This window comes from Pyrus communis, chromosome 16 (assembly GCF_041283825.1).
Source record: "Pyrus communis isolate YQ-2024b chromosome 16, ASM4128382v1, whole genome shotgun sequence".
Lineage (NCBI taxonomy): Eukaryota > Viridiplantae > Streptophyta > Magnoliopsida > Rosales > Rosaceae > Pyrus > Pyrus communis.
The window spans coordinates 28,517,235-28,534,983 of NC_142580.1; the positions used below are offsets into that span (position 1 = coordinate 28,517,235).

The following is a 17,749-nucleotide window of genomic DNA, read 5'->3' on the forward strand; positions in this document are numbered from 1 at the left end:
GTTTCTTGTGAAGGACTCGTCTCTGCTTAGGAATCTTATCTCAAGCTAAAGTGGAGCTTCAGTTTTAAAGAGTTGAGTTTGACTTGTGGCTTTTGGTTCAAGAGTTCAACCAGAAAGTCCTTGAAAGCATTATTTCTTTTTATCAAAAATATTGTGTATCTTACTTTTAATTCTGGCTGTTGATTCACCTTTGCTTTGTCGGCTACTATCATTGTTTAAAATATCCACGAAATTGTTGATATTTTCATAGAAATATTCAAAAAATTAAGTATCAATTTGGAAAGGGAAATGAAATGCAAACTTCACAAACATTGTCCTGTCTAATATATGTGTGTGTGTGTATAATCCAAACGTACTGATGTACAAAGATCACAATAAAAATATATACATAATCCACACGTACTGAACTACAAAGATCACAAAAATAGAAAAATATATTAAATGGTGCATACATAAAAGTTGGAAAAATTTTAAAGCCTATTTTTTGGGAAATTTTCATGAAAACGGTTTGGGTCAAGTTTATTAATTAAAAAAATCATGCTATAACTTATTTAATGAAAAATGCTTAAATTTAATAAAAATAACAAAAGAACTTAAATTTTAATTAAAAAAGACATAATTTTATTATTAACAAAATAAATAAAAAAATGACGCACGGGACCCTCATGCCCTCACACATACTATTTATAAAACTTACTACACTGTTTATGAAACTTAACGTTACTACACCGTTTATGAAACTTAGTACAATATTTATGAAACTTATCACACTATTTATGAAACTTAACAATACTACATTGTTTATGAAACTTAACGGTACTACACTTTGTATATATGTATATTATTTCTTTTGCCTTAGGTAGGTAAGAGTGAAATATACATATATCATTCTTATATATTATTTATTATATGCATGAAAATACACCTTACAAGATTATAGTACCAGATGTGTGTTTGTGTTATCTTGCTTTGTGAAAGACCCAAAAATGGTTGTTATAGTTAGCTAATTCATACATAATATAATATTTTCATGTATTTTTCTTATTTAATTATATTGGAGGAGGGCGGGGTTGGGGGGACGTGCGCTGACACATGTTTATATTTTATGTTTTTTTTTAATTTTTTGTTCTTATGATTTTTGGTTAAAATGCAAAGTTTTGAAGCCATTTTCATTAATTTTTTTTATGAAAAAGAAATTTAATTAAAGAGAAAAACCTCTAGTAGAACTGCTCCCTGTAAAAATGTATTTGTAGCAGTAATGGGAAATGACTATCCCAAATATAAGTATCCTATATCGAGTGGTCAACACTAGTAATGACATCAGCAAGAAAATTCGCCTCACAAAGACATGTGACCAAGAGATAAAAGAAAAAGAATTGGCAAGAGATATAATGTCGTCAATGATTGTCAGAAGATGTACTACACTTGTTCAAAATGACATCAATAATAAGTTTGGAATTTCCTTCAACATACATGTCCTTGAAATCTTTGACTATTGCAAATCTCAAAGCATCACGAGGAGCAAGAGCTTCAGCAACAAAAATTGTAACTTCTCTAGGATTGTAGGCACCAACCACAACAGGTGAATCATTAGCATCTCTAATGATGAACCCATCGGCAGCCATCAAAATTAATTTCGAGTTTAGGTGCATGAAGTGGTCTCCACGTGATAGTTTGAGATGAACCATGAGCATAAATTGCATATCGTGTATGAATTGATCAAAGCCTTGCAAATTGTAGGAAATCTAAACTATGTTTCGAAATTTCTGATAAATTCTAATAATTCAAAATTAAAATTAATGTTCGAGTCCAAAACTTTTCTAAATTGGTATTGAAATATTTGTTGCCGATCCAATCCGACAGAAAATCACCAAACCCGTTACCAAAAACAAAAAAGAACGAATTCAGTAAAGTTAGCCGGCTGCGTTGCGGATACAGGTAAGTAATATTTTAATAAAAATTATTGTGATTTCAACGCTAATTAAGTCAAAATTAATAAATTACAGAAAAGAAAAATCACGACTTTTATCGTCTCCTCGTCCTCCATTACTCAAAACAGTTTGGTCGGAAAAATGAAGGCGCTGATGAGCAGCTCGATCCTCCGCCCGTGGCAATGGCAACCACCGCATCAGAAACCTCTAACTCCACTAGTTTGCTGCTCCGCCGTCAATGCCTCCTCCTCCTCCTCAGAAATGAAGTCAGTCACTTAATTGTTATCATTATTTTCTAAAACCTCAATTTTCTGCTGTACTTTGATCTAATCATTCCAAGCTCAATTAATTTTAGGGTTAAGGGCGATGGAAATGCGGAGTCAGTCTCTCGGGCCGAAGACATTTGGAAACTCTTCAGAGAAGCTCAGTAGAGTAAGCCAAAACCAAACTCCTCAATTGCAATTCATGTTATTTGTGGCTTTTTTTTTTTTTTTTTTTCCTCTCTGTTTATTTATTTATTTATTTTTAACTTGTTTTAATTCCATTCCACTTTTGGAATGAAAATTCAGATATTCTGCGGTTAAACCAGCAACGCGTTAAGGCGGTAGAAGAACTCAACAAAATCAACAGAGAGAAAGAGCTGTTGGTGGATAGGATTGAGCAACTGGAGCTGGAAAAGCAGGCTGCCATTGCAAGACCTCAAGGTACCTTAATCATCCCTGATAAGTATTAGTATTTCTTGTATTCTGAACTCTAAGAATTTGGTGCGGTGTTTCTAACAATCTGAAGTCGGGCCATGGTGAACATGCTTTGGTTATAATTTGAAAGTTTTCGTCAAACAATGTGACAGAAATGTAAATTTGGAGCACGTTGAAAATGATGGGGAACTAATCTATACAAATGAACTTATTGAAATTGGAATTATAAAACGTACAGTGGAATTGAGCCTAAACCATGGGAACTAAAGGTCTAGTTTAGGCTTATGTACCATTATGTGATGAAATATTTGTTGTTTTACTTGTTTTGGACAATTGTCGGTGATCATGTTCTTCGAAAGTGAAAGAAGTATATAGAGTTCATGAGGGTTAGTTTAAGAGTGTCTTTCTGTTGATGTACTGTAAACCAGAAGGGTAAGCTGTTGGGAGCCACTCTTTCGGATAGATTCAATGGTCCTCAATGGAATGGTTACCACCATGGAGGCATCCGATTTGAGAAGGCTGGATATGGATAACAAATTTTGCTGACCTGAAGTATTTAATGACACCCTGCAGAAAGGAGACACTGAGATTCTAGCTGAACTCCGTCACTTCTCCGAGAGAATCAAAAGGTAGTGGTTTGCATATTTGACATACAAAATATACCAATCTTTCAATTCCCCTCCACACCCCTGCACGATAAACACCCCCCCCAACCAATCCAAATTTCTGTTAAATGAAAACATATGCACAACATGTGAGGTAGTTCGGTCGCTTCGTTCTTTAAAATAATTGAAAACCCTAGATTTCTGAATGTTGACCTATGCAAATCTGTGTGATTCTATAGCTTTTGCATCTGAAGGTCTAGCGAAGTGACGCTTTTGTTCTCAAGGGAAAGTCATATGGTGTGCACACAATAAGAGTTAACATTTATTTGGCTGGAATTTATGAAAAACTAACGGCCGGGCCCGGGGGGGGGGGGGGGGGGAGGGAGGGGGTGGAGGAGGAATTGGCCAAAAAAATTAGTTTAAGTCCTTGATTTTCCAATTTAAAAGCTTAGGGGGTAAATCAAAAGTTAGGTGAAGTTCAGAGGGGAGATCGGCATTTTACTCTCATTCTTTTTGTCGCTTCTTTCTCTTTCAAAAAGTGATGTTATGTTTTATTTTGAAACTTTCAGGAATGGCTTTCACATTGTCCATGTATGCACGGAAATGGCACGCCCGGTCTCTTTTGGATCCTTGGCTTCATATGTGACAGGCTTGTCTTGTGCACTACAAAGGAAGGGGAATTTGGTGGAGGTCCTTCCCAAGTAATTATGGGACCTCCTTTGTAATTTTTGTTTCTCTTTACTCAGAGTGCTTAACTATGGAAGACCTAAATATTGTTTTCTTTGATAGAGAACTTTAAGACAAAAATTGCTCTCATAAGTATGGGTGGATAATCATAAGTTGATAACTAGAAGAAAAGATGAAACTGTGACAATAATATTGGTTTAGTGAAACCTGTTGTAGGTACTCTGGCAGTAGTATGCTATTGACACATCCTCGTGTAGTCCAAGAAATCTACTAGGTAGCTCTTGCTTAATTCAGTTGCCTGCCGCATTCCTAACGGCCAAGGGAGATAGAGGAAACAGAGTCTGATGTAGGAATGCTGATGGAAGAGATAGTTACACCAAGTATGTTCACTTAGGTCTGTTCTTTTCCCATGGGATCTGAAGTATTCTAGACTTGCTGCTTATTTCATTAGAATGCGCGGTCATGAAGATAGAAAACCTGTAGGATTGCAGAATATGGAAAATGTGAATGTTCTCTTTTTCTTTGTTCAATTTGTTGTTTCCGAAGATATAATTTTGGGAAAGAAGGATCTAATGGTATTTGTATTACAATGGTCAGTTGCATGGGAACAAATCTGGACCGGGTAAGCTTGAGTTGTTTCTTTGTACACTATATTTATGTTTGCTTTAGAAAATTCAGTTTGGTAATAGTCGAATATATCTGGGTTCAAGGTACACCGCTGACAACATTTGGCTAACCCGTTTACGTGAGAACTTGAGTTCTAACAGTAACATATGAAGTCAGACTTGACCAGGCTCATGGGTATTGCCCATTAACTGGCCATGGTATTATGATCATGAGCCTATTGTGGCTATGTTTTTTATTTTTTAAATGGGCCCTCTCTTGCTGAGGATCATAAGACTAAAAGGGGAAAAATTAAGAAACCCGATTAGTACGTTGATCGACTTGGACTGTGTGGTGGTGAGGTCTTTCATGTGTCTGTCTGTTTGGGTGCGTGCGTGCGTGCGTGTGCGCATCTGTGTTCTAGATCCCAAGTACCAACTAACTTCTAACTAGCTCTTTTATTAGAAAAGCATCTGTGTTGTTATAGTGTTATGTTTGAAATTCTGTATTTATCTAGCTTTATCTACTTGTTATGCAGTGTTGTCTTTGGCATTGGAGTTACTTTAATTCAACCAGTATACTACTCATCCTTTTTCAATCGTGAGAGGCTATATGGCTACTCAGATGACTTTGAAAGGTCGGTATAATTTTCACTCATATTCTTGACGATTTATCTTTGGGTTGTATTTTGATGAGGTTCTTAGAGGAAAAAACCTTACTAAAACATAGGTTCGTAAGATTGGCCTTTTCTTAAAGTATTATGAACTGAAAGTGGGTTACTTTGAACTAGTATGCTCTCATAGAAATAAAATTATATTGAGCACTTTGGGCTTTTAAAACCATCATGAATTCAGATACTCATGGGTATCTTACTCTCTCTATACAAGAAAAGGCCTAACTTTTGTGGTGCCGTATCTCCATATTTAGGAGATTATATCTAATATGGTATCTAGCTCTGCCATGAACAATTTCTTCTGTGATGGTTCATGTATTTGATGCATTCAGGTTTACCTATTTCTCCTCTGCTTCATTGGATTATATCATAAAATCTGGAAAGCATCCTGATGTGATACATATCCACAACTGGGAGACTGCTATTATTGGGCCACTTTTCTGGGATATTACTGTTAAACAGGTACAGCTTAAAACTGTATTTTCTTTGCTCTATATTGAATACCATTAAATAAGTACTACCGCATCCTTCTCTTTGCTCCCGAGCATGAACCTTTCTTTTAATATTCATTTTCAAAGAATAAATTTGCATGTAATTCATTTCATTTGATGAAACTTAATGCAATGCAACTTGGAAGACGTATTTGATATATATTGACACAAATTTATAATGTATGCGTACAGAGTGATCTAATAAGTAGCTAAGTGTGCGCAGCCCATTGTGTACTTAGCCATACATACTTCAAATTTGATTCCTGGTTGAGATGCTATAACTTAATTAGCTACTTAATAAGGACCGAATAAGGAAGCTCTTTTTCCTATGGATATAATTTGAGGGCAATGTCTCAGTGTGAATTATGGAAAATATGTAGTGGGGAAGATGGTATGATGCTAACAGCTTGCTTACGTGGTAACGTGTCTGTCCTGCATTATACAACTCGCACCTTGTTTAAGGAAATTTATAAAGGATGTGGAAAGGCAGAAAACTTTATGTGGTCAACATGGAAGCCAATCTAAGTACCTTAAATGTCCATCACAGTACTGATATCACTGGCTGCTTTAGTTTTCCGTCACATGAGAGTCAATTTTTCTAATGTATCTTGTTGTATTTTTCTTGCCCCTTCCCAACTTGTGGTTGCAGGTTAGAGAAAAACATTTATTTATTTTTGGCATGGAATTCGTGTCACCGTATAATTGTTTTTCCTCATCTGTACAGGGACTTGAAGGTACAAGAATTCTATTGACATGCCATGACCTCAACTCACAGGCAAGTAGCTGTATATTTTTTCTTTTTAACTTTACATACTCACATGGATCCAATTTATAATGCTGTGTATCGATACTTTAGTGTCTTGAGCATCCAGAGAAACTAGAGTTATGTGGACTCGATCCCGCTAGACTTCACCGTCCTGATCGTTTGCAAGATAATACCAAGGCACATCTCGTTAATATGTTGAAGGTGTATTCCATAGCTATTCTGTCTCTCTTCTCTTGATAATTTTTTGCAAGATAATACAGGAATTCACCGTCCTTTATATATATATATATATATCTTATGTCATGTAACTAATGCATAATATACACAGTTGGATAGATATTTTTCAATGACTGCATGTTATAGTCTTCTTACGTTGAAGTCACTATTTTATCTTATGTCTGAGAAACTTCCCGCAATTTGTCCAATTTTGGCAATGTAACAACATGGGTTAGGATTTGAGTATTGTTTCCGTCTTTCCTGAGTATGATGTGAAATAAGAATGCATTCCAGCCTTGACCTGGTGACTTTATGAATGGTTTACTGTTTAATTCAGATTGTAGATACATAAAATTTAAAATATTCAAATGAGAATCAATATATCATTTCAACTTTCAACTGAATGGAAATTGGCTCGGTTAAGATACAATTGTGAAGGAGGCCAAGGTAATAAAGTATATTTTATTTATGAACGGTTGCAATACATAGGCTCTAGTTCTTTTATGTTTGCTTTTGGGTTGTGATTTTCACACACCCTTAACTACTTTTCCCACACCCCTCCATATTTTTTTAATACTTAATTTGTATCCTACTATTTAATCTTCCATATATACCCCTCCCTATTTAATCTTTCATTAATTACCATAAAAAAGTAGGAAGGGTATATATGAAAGATTAAATAGTAGGATACCAATTAAGTATTAAAAAAATAGGAAGGGGTGTGGGAAAAGTAGTTAAGGGTGTGTGAAAATCACAACCCTTGCTTTTTCATTGTATTCCCTCAAATTTCAGCTTCCATATATAAGTTTGGAGAACACATAAAAAGGCAGCATTGCTATGATGTCCTGGTTTCCAGCTCATTTCATTTGTTATTCAATATTATTTCCCATACTTCAAAGTCCATTCTTTATCGGAAGCTCTAGTTTCCTTTAATATTCGGCATGGATTCCCTGGAGGTTTTATTTTCTATAAATTTGCAGGGTGGAGTTGTTTACTCCAATAAAGTTGTCATTATGTCATCCATACTTTCAAAAGGCAGGGTTATTCAGAGTCTTGAGTCTTGGGTTGGATCCTACCTTGAACATTCACAAGTAAGTAGCTCACTCAAACATTCATGCAGATTCTTTTGGTTTCTTACACTGAAAGAAAATTCATGTAATGTTCCCATTTTCTTTCAGAAACAAAGTGATTATTGCTCCTTGTGGATTTGACAACTCCACCTCGGATCCGTCCACGGACAACTTTCTTCCTGTACAGTATAATGCGAAGGATATGAAAGGGAAAACAGTCTGCAAAGCTGCATTGCAGCAGCACCTTGGGTTATCCGAGCATGCTTCTACTTTTCTTGTACGTATGCATCTGAGGTTATCTGAGCTGTGAACACCTAGTTTTCATTAGCTTGTACTTGGTGTGTTACAACCTGTTATTTCTTAGGTAACCATGTTAGGTGGGTGACAAGTTGAAAACATGGACAAAATTAACATTCTTCAGTTAGATGTGTGTTATCTGACAAAAAAATCCACATTCCAAGTTAAGCCTTGATTGTCTTTCTGAAATTAATCTATGGTATGGGACTGCTTGCTCAGGGAAGCCTTGTCTTCAGAATAACTTGACTTTCTTTTTGTTTTATCTTCCTTTCACCTACATTTTTTATGGAAGGTTTTATACTTGTTTTCTGATTTTTACTGGAAATGAAACAAATTACGAATATTTTATCAGGTTGGATGCATCTTTTCTCTAAAGTATCAGATGTTGATCTGGAGAAGCTGAGGGAAATATTTTCGAAAACTAGCAGGATTGATGTAAAGGTAGGTACTTCCCCTTTTTCTTTTCTCATCAGAAAATTGTATGGCTTAGTGGCCGAGACTTGCTGAACGCCTTTATGATGTGCAAAGGGTAATTTCAAAAAAAAATAATGGTCAGTGTGCTTGGTAGCAAGGGAAGAAATAACTAGCCATTTCTTTCGGAAAACTTTACTTAAGGAACCTGGTATTTAAGTTGTTTTTCTAGATTGTTTCTCGTGGATGTGATGGTTAAGTGTCTTCCTACAGTTCATCGTCATGGGGATTGGCAAAATATCAAGCGTAAACAAGTTGGGATCCTTGCATGAACCCTTGAAGGTACAGGTCGCATTGCCTCTTGTTCATTGTTTTAAGGACATTTGTGGTAAATCATTATAGAATTTTGCTTTTGTATTTTGATCTTTTGCGTCTTAACAAAAGTTTCTGCAGACCCTAATATGTTCAATGCAACCCATAGTTGTGTTTATGAGATTCTTTTTATTCTTTTGATGTGTATAACTATTAGGTCGTAAGTGGCAGTATTTCTTTGATGTGAGAACAAAAGTTGTTGCATGCTTTTCGCGTCACCTATACATATTTTGTGTTCTCCTTTGGCTGCAGGATGCAAATGTACAATTCATAGATGGGAATGATGAAGCGTTATCACATTTGGTTTTCACGGGATCTGATATTATCTTATGCCAATCTTTTCATGACCCTGACCTTCAAGTTCCAGTTAGTTCTCTCTTTCCGTCTCCCCAGTGTTAGTTTATGTTCCTGTCTTTTCTCCTTTTAGTTTTAATTGAATACTTTTTAAAATTTCCGGAGAAATTTACTTACGGAAATAATTTTCCTTGTCTGATGTGCAATTATTCATTGTATGTAGCTAAAGGCTTTAATATACGGAGCTGGTCCAATTACAGTAAACTCCAACGACGAGGGGTTCGGGTAAGTTTTCTTCTTCGGAATGAAAACGTACAGATGGTTATATTTTCTTGTGCTGTTATTTCATTTGAAAGTATAATTATAAATGTCTCATTGGCTATAACTTTGAACAGGAACTTTGTCGAACATAACTACGAGACCACTAATTTCTCACGTTTCATATGCTGTACGTTTGGAAATATGACTCTAAGCCAAGCCCTGGATGAAATTGTATGCGATTCTTTACCTGGGCATTAAACTTTCAGATTCTCTTCTAAACTCCCAATTATTATCAAGATGCTAAAGTTGTTGAAATCTGCTGTCCTGTTATTTGAAGAAAAACAACCCGTCGAAGTGGAAGAGAAAGATAACGGATGCCATGGAAATGGACTTCTAAGTTGTTGAAATCTGCTGTCCTGTTATTTGAAGAAAAACAACCCGTCGAAGTGGAAGAGAAAGATAACGGATGCCATGGAAATGGACTTCTCGTGGGATGCTGAGTGCTGCGACATCCATACTTCTGCGTATACAGCCTTGAAAAATTTGTGAACGTGTACATAAATGCGTATGTTAGAGCTTGCGTATTCCTCTATGCAGGTTTTCCGTTGCCGAGAGCTGGGTTCTAGAGATGTACAGTTTCAAAACCGAGTAGGTATGAGCGGGTGAATAAGAAAGTTGGGTTTCTGTATCTGTTTCATGTGTGTAAAATGGTGTCAAGTTGTTACAGTTTAAGAATTAGTTAGTGGAAACAGATTTACGCAATTTGGGTGAGTGTGGATGTAATTGTCTACTGCAAAACCTACTTTCTTCTTCTGTTGTGGGTGTGTTTGGAAGTGCTTTTTAAACTTAAAGCACGTAACTGGTGCTTGTCCTAAATGCACTTCAAGTGCTTTTGAAAGCACTTCTAAAATGAGTTCTATGTTATTAGAGTACGAAATTGTAACCGGACCGTTTTAAACCAATCTAAATTGTCATGAGGTGGACTTGAACTCTAACTCTCTAAGGAGAGCGCATAAGCTTTAACTAATGTGGCTGTGTAGACATCTACATTATTATTCTAATCTCAATTGAAAAATGATAAATAAACAAGAAATCAAATGGGGGAGAGAATTATCAATGTTTCTCTACACTAGAGGGGAGAGGGAAGGTTGGAACCCGAGACACAAGGAATGAAGAGGAAAGCTCTAGCTACCAAAGCAATCCACTACTTGCAGTCATTTCTCTATTCACTAATTCTATAATTTAGGTTCACAAAACATTAATCTTATTGCTCACCAAATATTGTATAAGTGGATCAGTACTAACCCGACATGGCAGTGTGACTCTCACAAATAAAAATACTCTTAACTATGGCCTTATGATATATATTGTTGGTTTGTTTGCTTAAGTATTATTTTATAATTATTAATCTACTAACTCTCGCCATTCGAACAGAAATACCGTAGACCATACTACTAAAACAAATTTTTGGTAAAAATGAATATTTGTCATTATTTTCTATAAATGGATAAAAATGAGTTTCAAAACATGGTTAAAGATGTGTCCTGAGAGAGAGGGGAGAGAGGGGGCAGAGGCAGAGGGTGCTGTAAACTTTGGAGGTTGCTTGCGGAACAAGGCTCTCTTTCTCCACCCCTCCCTCTTCTCTCCTCTCTCTCATAATCTCATCATTATTATGGCGGAATCACAACAACGAGAGAAGCAACAGGAGCAGCACCACCATCAAGCGCCTCCTCCAATCCCTACTCCGCCGTCCGATCCTCCCAACCCAGATATGTCGGAGAGCCCCATCTCAGACTCACCTCGATATCCATCATGGTTCACCCCAAAAAGGTAAACATTCCCAACTCAGTTTCCCTTAAATTACTTTTGAATTGAAAATTCTTGGGTTTTCTGCATTTTTCTTATCTGGAAATGTAATTGAGCCAGTAAATTTTCAAATTTTGAAGCTGCATTTGAAGGGAAGAGGTTGCTCCTGGAATGTGATCAAATATTTTGTTTATTTCGTACGTAAAACAGGTTGCTCGTGATGTTCTGTGTGATTAACTTGATTAATTATGTCGATCGAGGAGCAATAGCCAGCAATGGTGTCAACGGTAGCATTGGGGTTTGTGATCCTAGCGGCATTTGTACCGCGGGTACCGGAATTCAGTAAGATTTTTAGAGTTTCTTATGAGAGTTTCGGAGCCTTAGAGGCCAATATTAATCTGGCATTCTACTGTCTAATTCAGTGGCTGTTGTCGCATATGCATTCATTATCCATTTGTTTATCAAGAAACTAGATTCATTTCCGATAAGTTTTTGAAAATCCGTGAAGCGTTTAATTAGGGTCACTTGTTTGAATAATTTGCACTATTTTTCACGATTCCTTTGATCTGTTGGTTGTATTTGGTTTACGGTGGCATGTTTCTTACAGGGGAGATTTTAAATTGAGCAATTTTGAAGACGGCTCTCTGTCATCTGCATTTATGGTTGGCCTTCTTGTGGCCTCACCCATCTTTGCATCGTTGGCAAAGAGGTGAGTACTTACAGTATGCATGAGATGAGTTGCTAACTTACAGTATTCATAAGCATTGTTGTCTTTTCAGTCACAATCCTTTTAGGCTGATTGGAGTTGGATTATCTATTTGGACATTTGCCACAGCCGGGTGTGGTGGTTCAATTAACTTTTGGACCATTGCAATATGTCGCATGTGAGTGCAACAATGCTGTACTATTCTCCGATTTTACAACTTTGGCTTTGTTCTTTGCATCAGCATCACCTTCCTGTGTTAGATTGTGGGTTTATAATTGAGGTTTACCATTCTAGGCTGGTTGGAGTTGGTGAGGCATCTTTCATTAGTCTTGCAGCACCATTCATCGATGACCATGCTCCTGCAACTCAGGTTTGGTTTCTTTCCCTTCTCTTCATCCCTCCCTATTGTTCTTTACGATCAAATATGTTTCAGAGGTAGACAATATTTGATGTATTTGATGATTATTTTCACAATTATGCTGAATATTTGTCAATTGTGGGCCCAGAAAACAGCATGGCTTGCTATGTTTTACATGTGTATACCAACTGGAATTGCCGTGGGCTATGTTTATGGTGGATTTGTAAGTTTTAAATTTTGCAAGCTAACTTCATATTTGTACATATATAAAGGCCGCTGGTTGAATTTTTCAAAATTCCATTTTGTTTTTGGGTAAGTGTGTGTCTGTTGGAGCTTGTTAATTGGTTTACTGTGGGTGGGCTCATCTATCCGCTTTTACTCATGGTACCAATCACCTCACATGATATTGTTGGATATCCATGACATCATTGACAAAATCAGTTCAATATTTTAGGGTCTGTAATTATAGAGATAGCTATTCACGTATCTAGACGATTGCTGGCCTTTCCCTCACTTTCTCTTCCTCCCATTCTACAAAACCAATCAAAAAGTTCGATAACTTAAATTGTTGGTTGCAAGAAACAACATGCAATACTCTCTGCCCTTGAAGGTTCCCTTTCACTTCTGAATTTGGAATGTATCCTAGTGTTTTAAAATTAAGCGTTTCTTTCCTTGTACTAAGGTAATGGCTTGTTCAACTTCTTAATTCTTATTAGTAAGGGCAATTGATTTCAACTGCAATTTAGCCTTTCATAAACCTCTCTTTATTTGTGGTCATTGGATTGAATAAATCAAATTTATCTATTGGTAGCATCCTTGTATAACATGGTGATTTTGCACTGGGGTAGATGTCTTGTCGTAATGATATTCTGCTTTGGATCAATGTTTAGGTGGGATCCAGTTTCAGTTGGCGTTATGCATTCTGGGGAGAGGCATTAAGTATGCTTCCATTTTGTGTATTGGCTTTTGTGATGAAACCATTGGAGTTGAAAGGTGAATTTTATTGTTTCGTTCTTTTTGTGACTCTGTGATGCATCGTCTGTGATAAAGAAGCTTATGTTTTATATATGATCCATCAGATTTGTTGTAATGTAACTTAACTGGTAACTTTAGGTCTTGCTCCTGCTGACACAAGAAAAACTTTGGAACCTATTGAAACAACTAGTCCTTTAATTGAAGGTATTTCATGTTCTGTTGTTTTGCAAAGTCGATTTCATTTTTCAAAAAAGAAATATTACTCTGTATTTTTTTAGTTCGAAAATGGTCTCAGGAACAGTTTGTGTTGTCATTTACTAGTAATGTAGGATAATTATGGGGTGAACTTTCCGTTCTTTAATTTCTAAAAGATATCCCACGTTAATCTTAAAAAGTATTAATGTGTGAGAAACCTTGTTCAGCTTCAATCATTTGTATCAATATAATCAGTTACATTGTAGCTTTTCCTTAAATGCGTTTGTAAGGGCAGGAACTTCGGGTGGATCTAAGATGTTCAACATAATGACTATGAATGGTAGTGTGGAAGCAGTTCTCCGATGCTTGATATATATATTTTTTTTAAATTTCAAGAAGTTATTTGATATCCAAATTTGTATGTTTATTCTGATTAGCTTCTAACTGCAGAGTCAGATGTCACAGAAAAAGCTTCTTGGTAAGTAACGATTGCATCCATCTTTTTCCCTATTACTTGGTTATCTTTACTGTCCTTCGTAATTATGAGAAAAATAGAATTATTAGCCCACTTCAGAAGTGTTCCCATTCTGCTCTCTGTCAACTGGGAAAACCTGCTGAGCACTACCAGGTAGGGTGCTCAAATAACAAAAACCGTTGCAATGCATCTGCAATTCAAATGCCAGTTCCATTTCAGATATGGGCACATTAGTAACATGTTTAAATAAATACATGGTTCTCTTTTTCCTTGTGTCCCATGTGGCTAGACCTTGCTTCTTAATCTGCTGTTGGATCTTTTGGCTGCTAGCCCCCTAATCAACTGAAAAAAAAAGTTTTAGTAATGTCAGCGTGACAGAATCAATAGAGAGGGTAGGACAGGATCCTTACACATCTAACATCCTAAAATGGTATTTCTTATCTGTTAGATTGTTCTTCTTTTTGTGTATTTCAGGCCAAGCCCTGCTACAAAGTCTTTGAGCCAACTCTCAAGATTCTCAAGAGATATGAAAGCGCTTTTGCTCGATAAAGTTTATGTTGTTAATGTCTTAGGTACTCCCTCATCCTCTACTTGTTCTTCTAAAATTTTATCCTAATATAGTAAAATATAATTTCAATTGTACTTAATCTTATAGATCTTGATCATGTTTTACCTGTATTGGGTAAAAAAAAAGTGGTAATGTTTGCAATCTTACACTAATTTAACTGGAGAAAGTTCTGATAAAGTGCTACTAAAGGTTACTATTTATTATTTACATACTTTTTATATTTTTTTTACTCACAATTTAATTGACTGGCAGGTTATGTGTCATATAACTTTGTCATTGGAGCCTACTCGTACTGGGGACCAAAGGCTGGTTATGACATTTATCATATGGTATAGCTCTTTGCTCTTTTTTTTCTTTTCTTTTTTTTTTTTTTTTGGTCACGTAATCCTGCTTTTTTTGCTAAAAGGAAACTGAATTTTGACCTTAACTATCAAAAGCGTTGGTATATCGATGATCTCCCAGTGATATTACTTATGGGATCAGCTCTTTTACCTTATAAATGCATTATCAGAATATAATAGACTATATTAATAACGGCAGTCTAGCATAAAGGAAATAATATTCTAACAATTCTGACAGTATTCTCGTTCATTGGAACTTTGGACAGAATAAGCCAGATTTGTGGTTCGGAGGTATTACAATTGTTTGTGGAATTCTGGGGACGTTAGCTGGAGGGCTCATCCTTGATGCAGTGACTGCCACAATTTATAACGCTTTTAAGGTGAGTTCTGCTTGTGTCCAGCGTTTATGATACGGTCTTCTTTAACATGTTTCATTAGAATGTGCTGTTGAAACCCTTTGCTTCTTTCACAGCTTCTCTCTGTTGCAACATTTCTAGGCGCAATATTTTGCTTCAGTGCCTTCTGTGTAAGGAACTTGTATGGTTTTGTAGTTCTCTTCGCATTGGGGGAGCTCCTTGTGTTTGCAACCCAGGTAATCTTAAAATTCTCCAATTTGGGTTGAACTTTGGTGGTTTCAATTCATACTGTGCACGCTAAACTTCAATTTGTAATAGTCTGTTTATAATAATGAGTGGATTAGTATATGATGAGTATGATCTTGTCTACTAAACTTTAACGCCATAACTCAACGTTTGGTTATGCACATAAGTACCACCAGTAGGGATGAAAACCCACACATATGTGGTTAGTCTGAAGCATATAATATGATAATGACTGCTCACTGATATATAATAAATATAAAATACTATTCCAGTTTTATATAACGTTTGCCCTGTTAATCACTTTTCCTTGGCAGGCTCCAGTTAATTATGTGTCTCTGCAGTGCGTGACACCAAGTCTTAGGCCATTGGCTATGGCTGTCTCAACTGTTTCAATCCACATCTTTGGTGATGTTCCTTCCTCGCCTCTTGCTGGAATACTCCAGGTGCGCCTTCAAAGTTATTTTCTATATAATTTGTTTGAGGAAGTGGAGTTTACTGCTGATGTTTTGGTGATATAATTATGTCACTCTATTACTGTTGGTATTTGGAGAAGCAGCTCCTAGGCGGTATACTGACAGCAAGGGAAAGAAGTTGATTCCAGTGTTCAGTTTGGAGTGAATTTTCATAGAAGGGTTGTCTTGTCGGTTTAGCATCCTCACCAAGTTCGTTTTTCCCGTTTTGGGTTTTGTTCTTTTCATATGCAGGACCATGTTAAAAATTGGAGGATAACAACTCTTGCTGTGACATCTGTTCTGTTTCTTGCGTCTGGAATATGGTTCATAGGTTGGTGGAGGACAACTAGTTATAATAATTTGTTCAATTCGTATTATAAATTTTTAAAGCGAGTGAATTTTTTTTGAGCGGCATCAGGTTAATAAGCTTGTACTACTTTTTTTAGGGATCTTCGTTAGCAACAAGGGTAGTTCTGACGAAGATGGTAAGGAAGAAGTCTCCATGGTTGAGACAGTCAAAAAACCACTTGAAGAGAAGAGAACTGAGGGAGCAAAAGGCCCTGTTAAAGCATAAATTTACTATAGTGAATGCTTGCAAGTTGCTTGTTTCATCTATAAGGTAATGCCGATGCGATAATTGTTTGCATGTCTCTGTTACCATTTATGCTGGGAAAATGTGTAAATAGTGTTAATTTTCCACGAAAATCTTCATGGTTAGCAAATTCTAGAGTTAAACAGTAACCTGATCAATTGAGCAACTCAGCTCTTGGTTCCAATTCACTATGACTTGTAATGCCCGAACAAGTGGAGGATGGTAATGACGACAAAATTCATCTCCAGAATGCTGAAACCCATTTGAAAATACATCTGTACAAGTTTCAAGGTGAGAGTTGTAGTGCTGCTTCCGCTGTTTCCAGATTAGGCCTCTCTATCGAATTATTTGCCAACAAATTTTTTGTTGGGAATTATGTATATGATAAAAAAAGTTTTCTTATTTATAGTTGCCCTTTTAAATCAATATGTAGAGTTTTCGCCTTAACTCGGTGAAACAAGCGATGTAATTAAGTTGTCTGAGATGCAATTCAATAGTTTCCTAGCTTGTCTAATAGAAAAACACCAGTATTTATATTAATGATATAATTTCTTCCTTAATTCAGCTTTTGTACGCTGCAGCACTTTACTTGTGCCTTGTAATCTTGTTCAGTTCTCTACATGTTCTTTTTCGGTTGCTGAAATACCATCGCTGTATGCGTTTCAAATATGGCTGCCATGATTCCATGTCTCGAAATCAACGGTTGTCTTCCTCCTCCTTCTGATTGATTTATTTTCAGGGTATATGGAGTGACGTAAAATGAAGTGTCGTCTTTGTGGCGTAAAACGACTAATTTTTTCCCAGTTGAATGAGCTAGAATTTATGTCCTAGTAAAGGTTCATGGACGACGCTTTGGCGATTAGAAATCCCATGCTGTTGCTGGACAAAGTATCCTTTACACATCAAACACAGGCAGCTATGTTTCTGTGCCAAGTTGTGAATGTTACTGTTTTTCCCAGATGACGAAACTCCTACAAATACTCAACTAGTATATGCACAATGTTTAACTTTCACTCACTATATTGACGTAAAAGGAGTTTGATGATGATTTTTCGGAGAGTGAATGACGAGAAAGACTTCCATGGAACGAGTATACAGTAACTGTGGCATCTTGTATTAACCAACATCGTTACCGTGATGTTTTGGGTTGTGGGCAATGCTACGTGCAAGTATATTTCCGCGAGACATTGTATGATTGACACCAAACACTATAGTGGCGGTGTACTTATGTCATGTAAGTTGGTCTTGCGAACAACACTTTGTGTTGGTTATGTTGCTTGAATGACAAGGGACCCCATGTGGCA

The 17,749-nt window shown here is 36.4% G+C and overlaps 1 protein-coding gene and 1 pseudogene across 5 annotated transcripts; both read left to right on the plus strand.

Moving 5' to 3' along the window:
- The first annotated feature begins 1,985 nt into the window (after positions 1 to 1,985).
- On the plus strand, positions 1,986 to 10,137 carry LOC137732935 (putative starch synthase 4, chloroplastic/amyloplastic; annotated as a pseudogene). The gene is made up of 19 exons (XR_015957484.1): positions 1,986 to 2,197; positions 2,287 to 2,363; positions 2,501 to 2,635; positions 3,027 to 3,258; positions 3,804 to 3,935; positions 4,138 to 4,151; positions 4,493 to 4,543; positions 5,063 to 5,161; positions 5,530 to 5,659; positions 6,413 to 6,463; positions 6,545 to 6,655; positions 7,651 to 7,761; positions 7,849 to 8,017; positions 8,390 to 8,478; positions 8,722 to 8,790; positions 9,073 to 9,186; positions 9,338 to 9,399; positions 9,510 to 9,606; positions 9,805 to 10,137. The product of XR_015957484.1 is annotated as a putative starch synthase 4, chloroplastic/amyloplastic (transcript).
- A 771-nt stretch (positions 10,138 to 10,908) lies between these two features.
- Positions 10,909 to 17,605, plus strand: LOC137732093 (putative sphingolipid transporter spinster homolog 2). Of its 4 annotated transcripts, none has more exons than XM_088687462.1 (17): positions 10,923 to 11,205; positions 11,392 to 11,523; positions 11,789 to 11,890; positions 11,961 to 12,065; positions 12,182 to 12,257; positions 12,394 to 12,468; positions 13,136 to 13,238; positions 13,359 to 13,424; positions 13,866 to 13,893; positions 14,365 to 14,462; positions 14,711 to 14,787; positions 15,066 to 15,179; positions 15,272 to 15,391; positions 15,716 to 15,844; positions 16,106 to 16,184; positions 16,300 to 16,472; positions 17,185 to 17,605. In XM_088687462.1, the coding sequence occupies exons 1-16, from the start codon at positions 11,048 to 11,050 to the stop codon at positions 16,425 to 16,427; spliced, it is 1,590 nt and encodes a 529-aa protein (XP_088543588.1). In that variant the 5' UTR covers positions 10,923 to 11,047; the 3' UTR covers positions 16,428 to 16,472; positions 17,185 to 17,605. The 4 variants fall into 4 exon arrangements, with proteins under 4 accessions (XP_068327488.2, XP_088543588.1, XP_088543587.1 ...); XM_088687461.1 differs by lacking the exon at positions 17,185 to 17,605 and adding an exon at positions 16,694 to 17,005; XM_068471387.2 differs by lacking the exon at positions 17,185 to 17,605 and having other exon boundaries at positions 10,909 to 11,205; positions 16,300 to 17,005.
- The last annotated feature ends 144 nt before the right edge of the window (positions 17,606 to 17,749 follow it).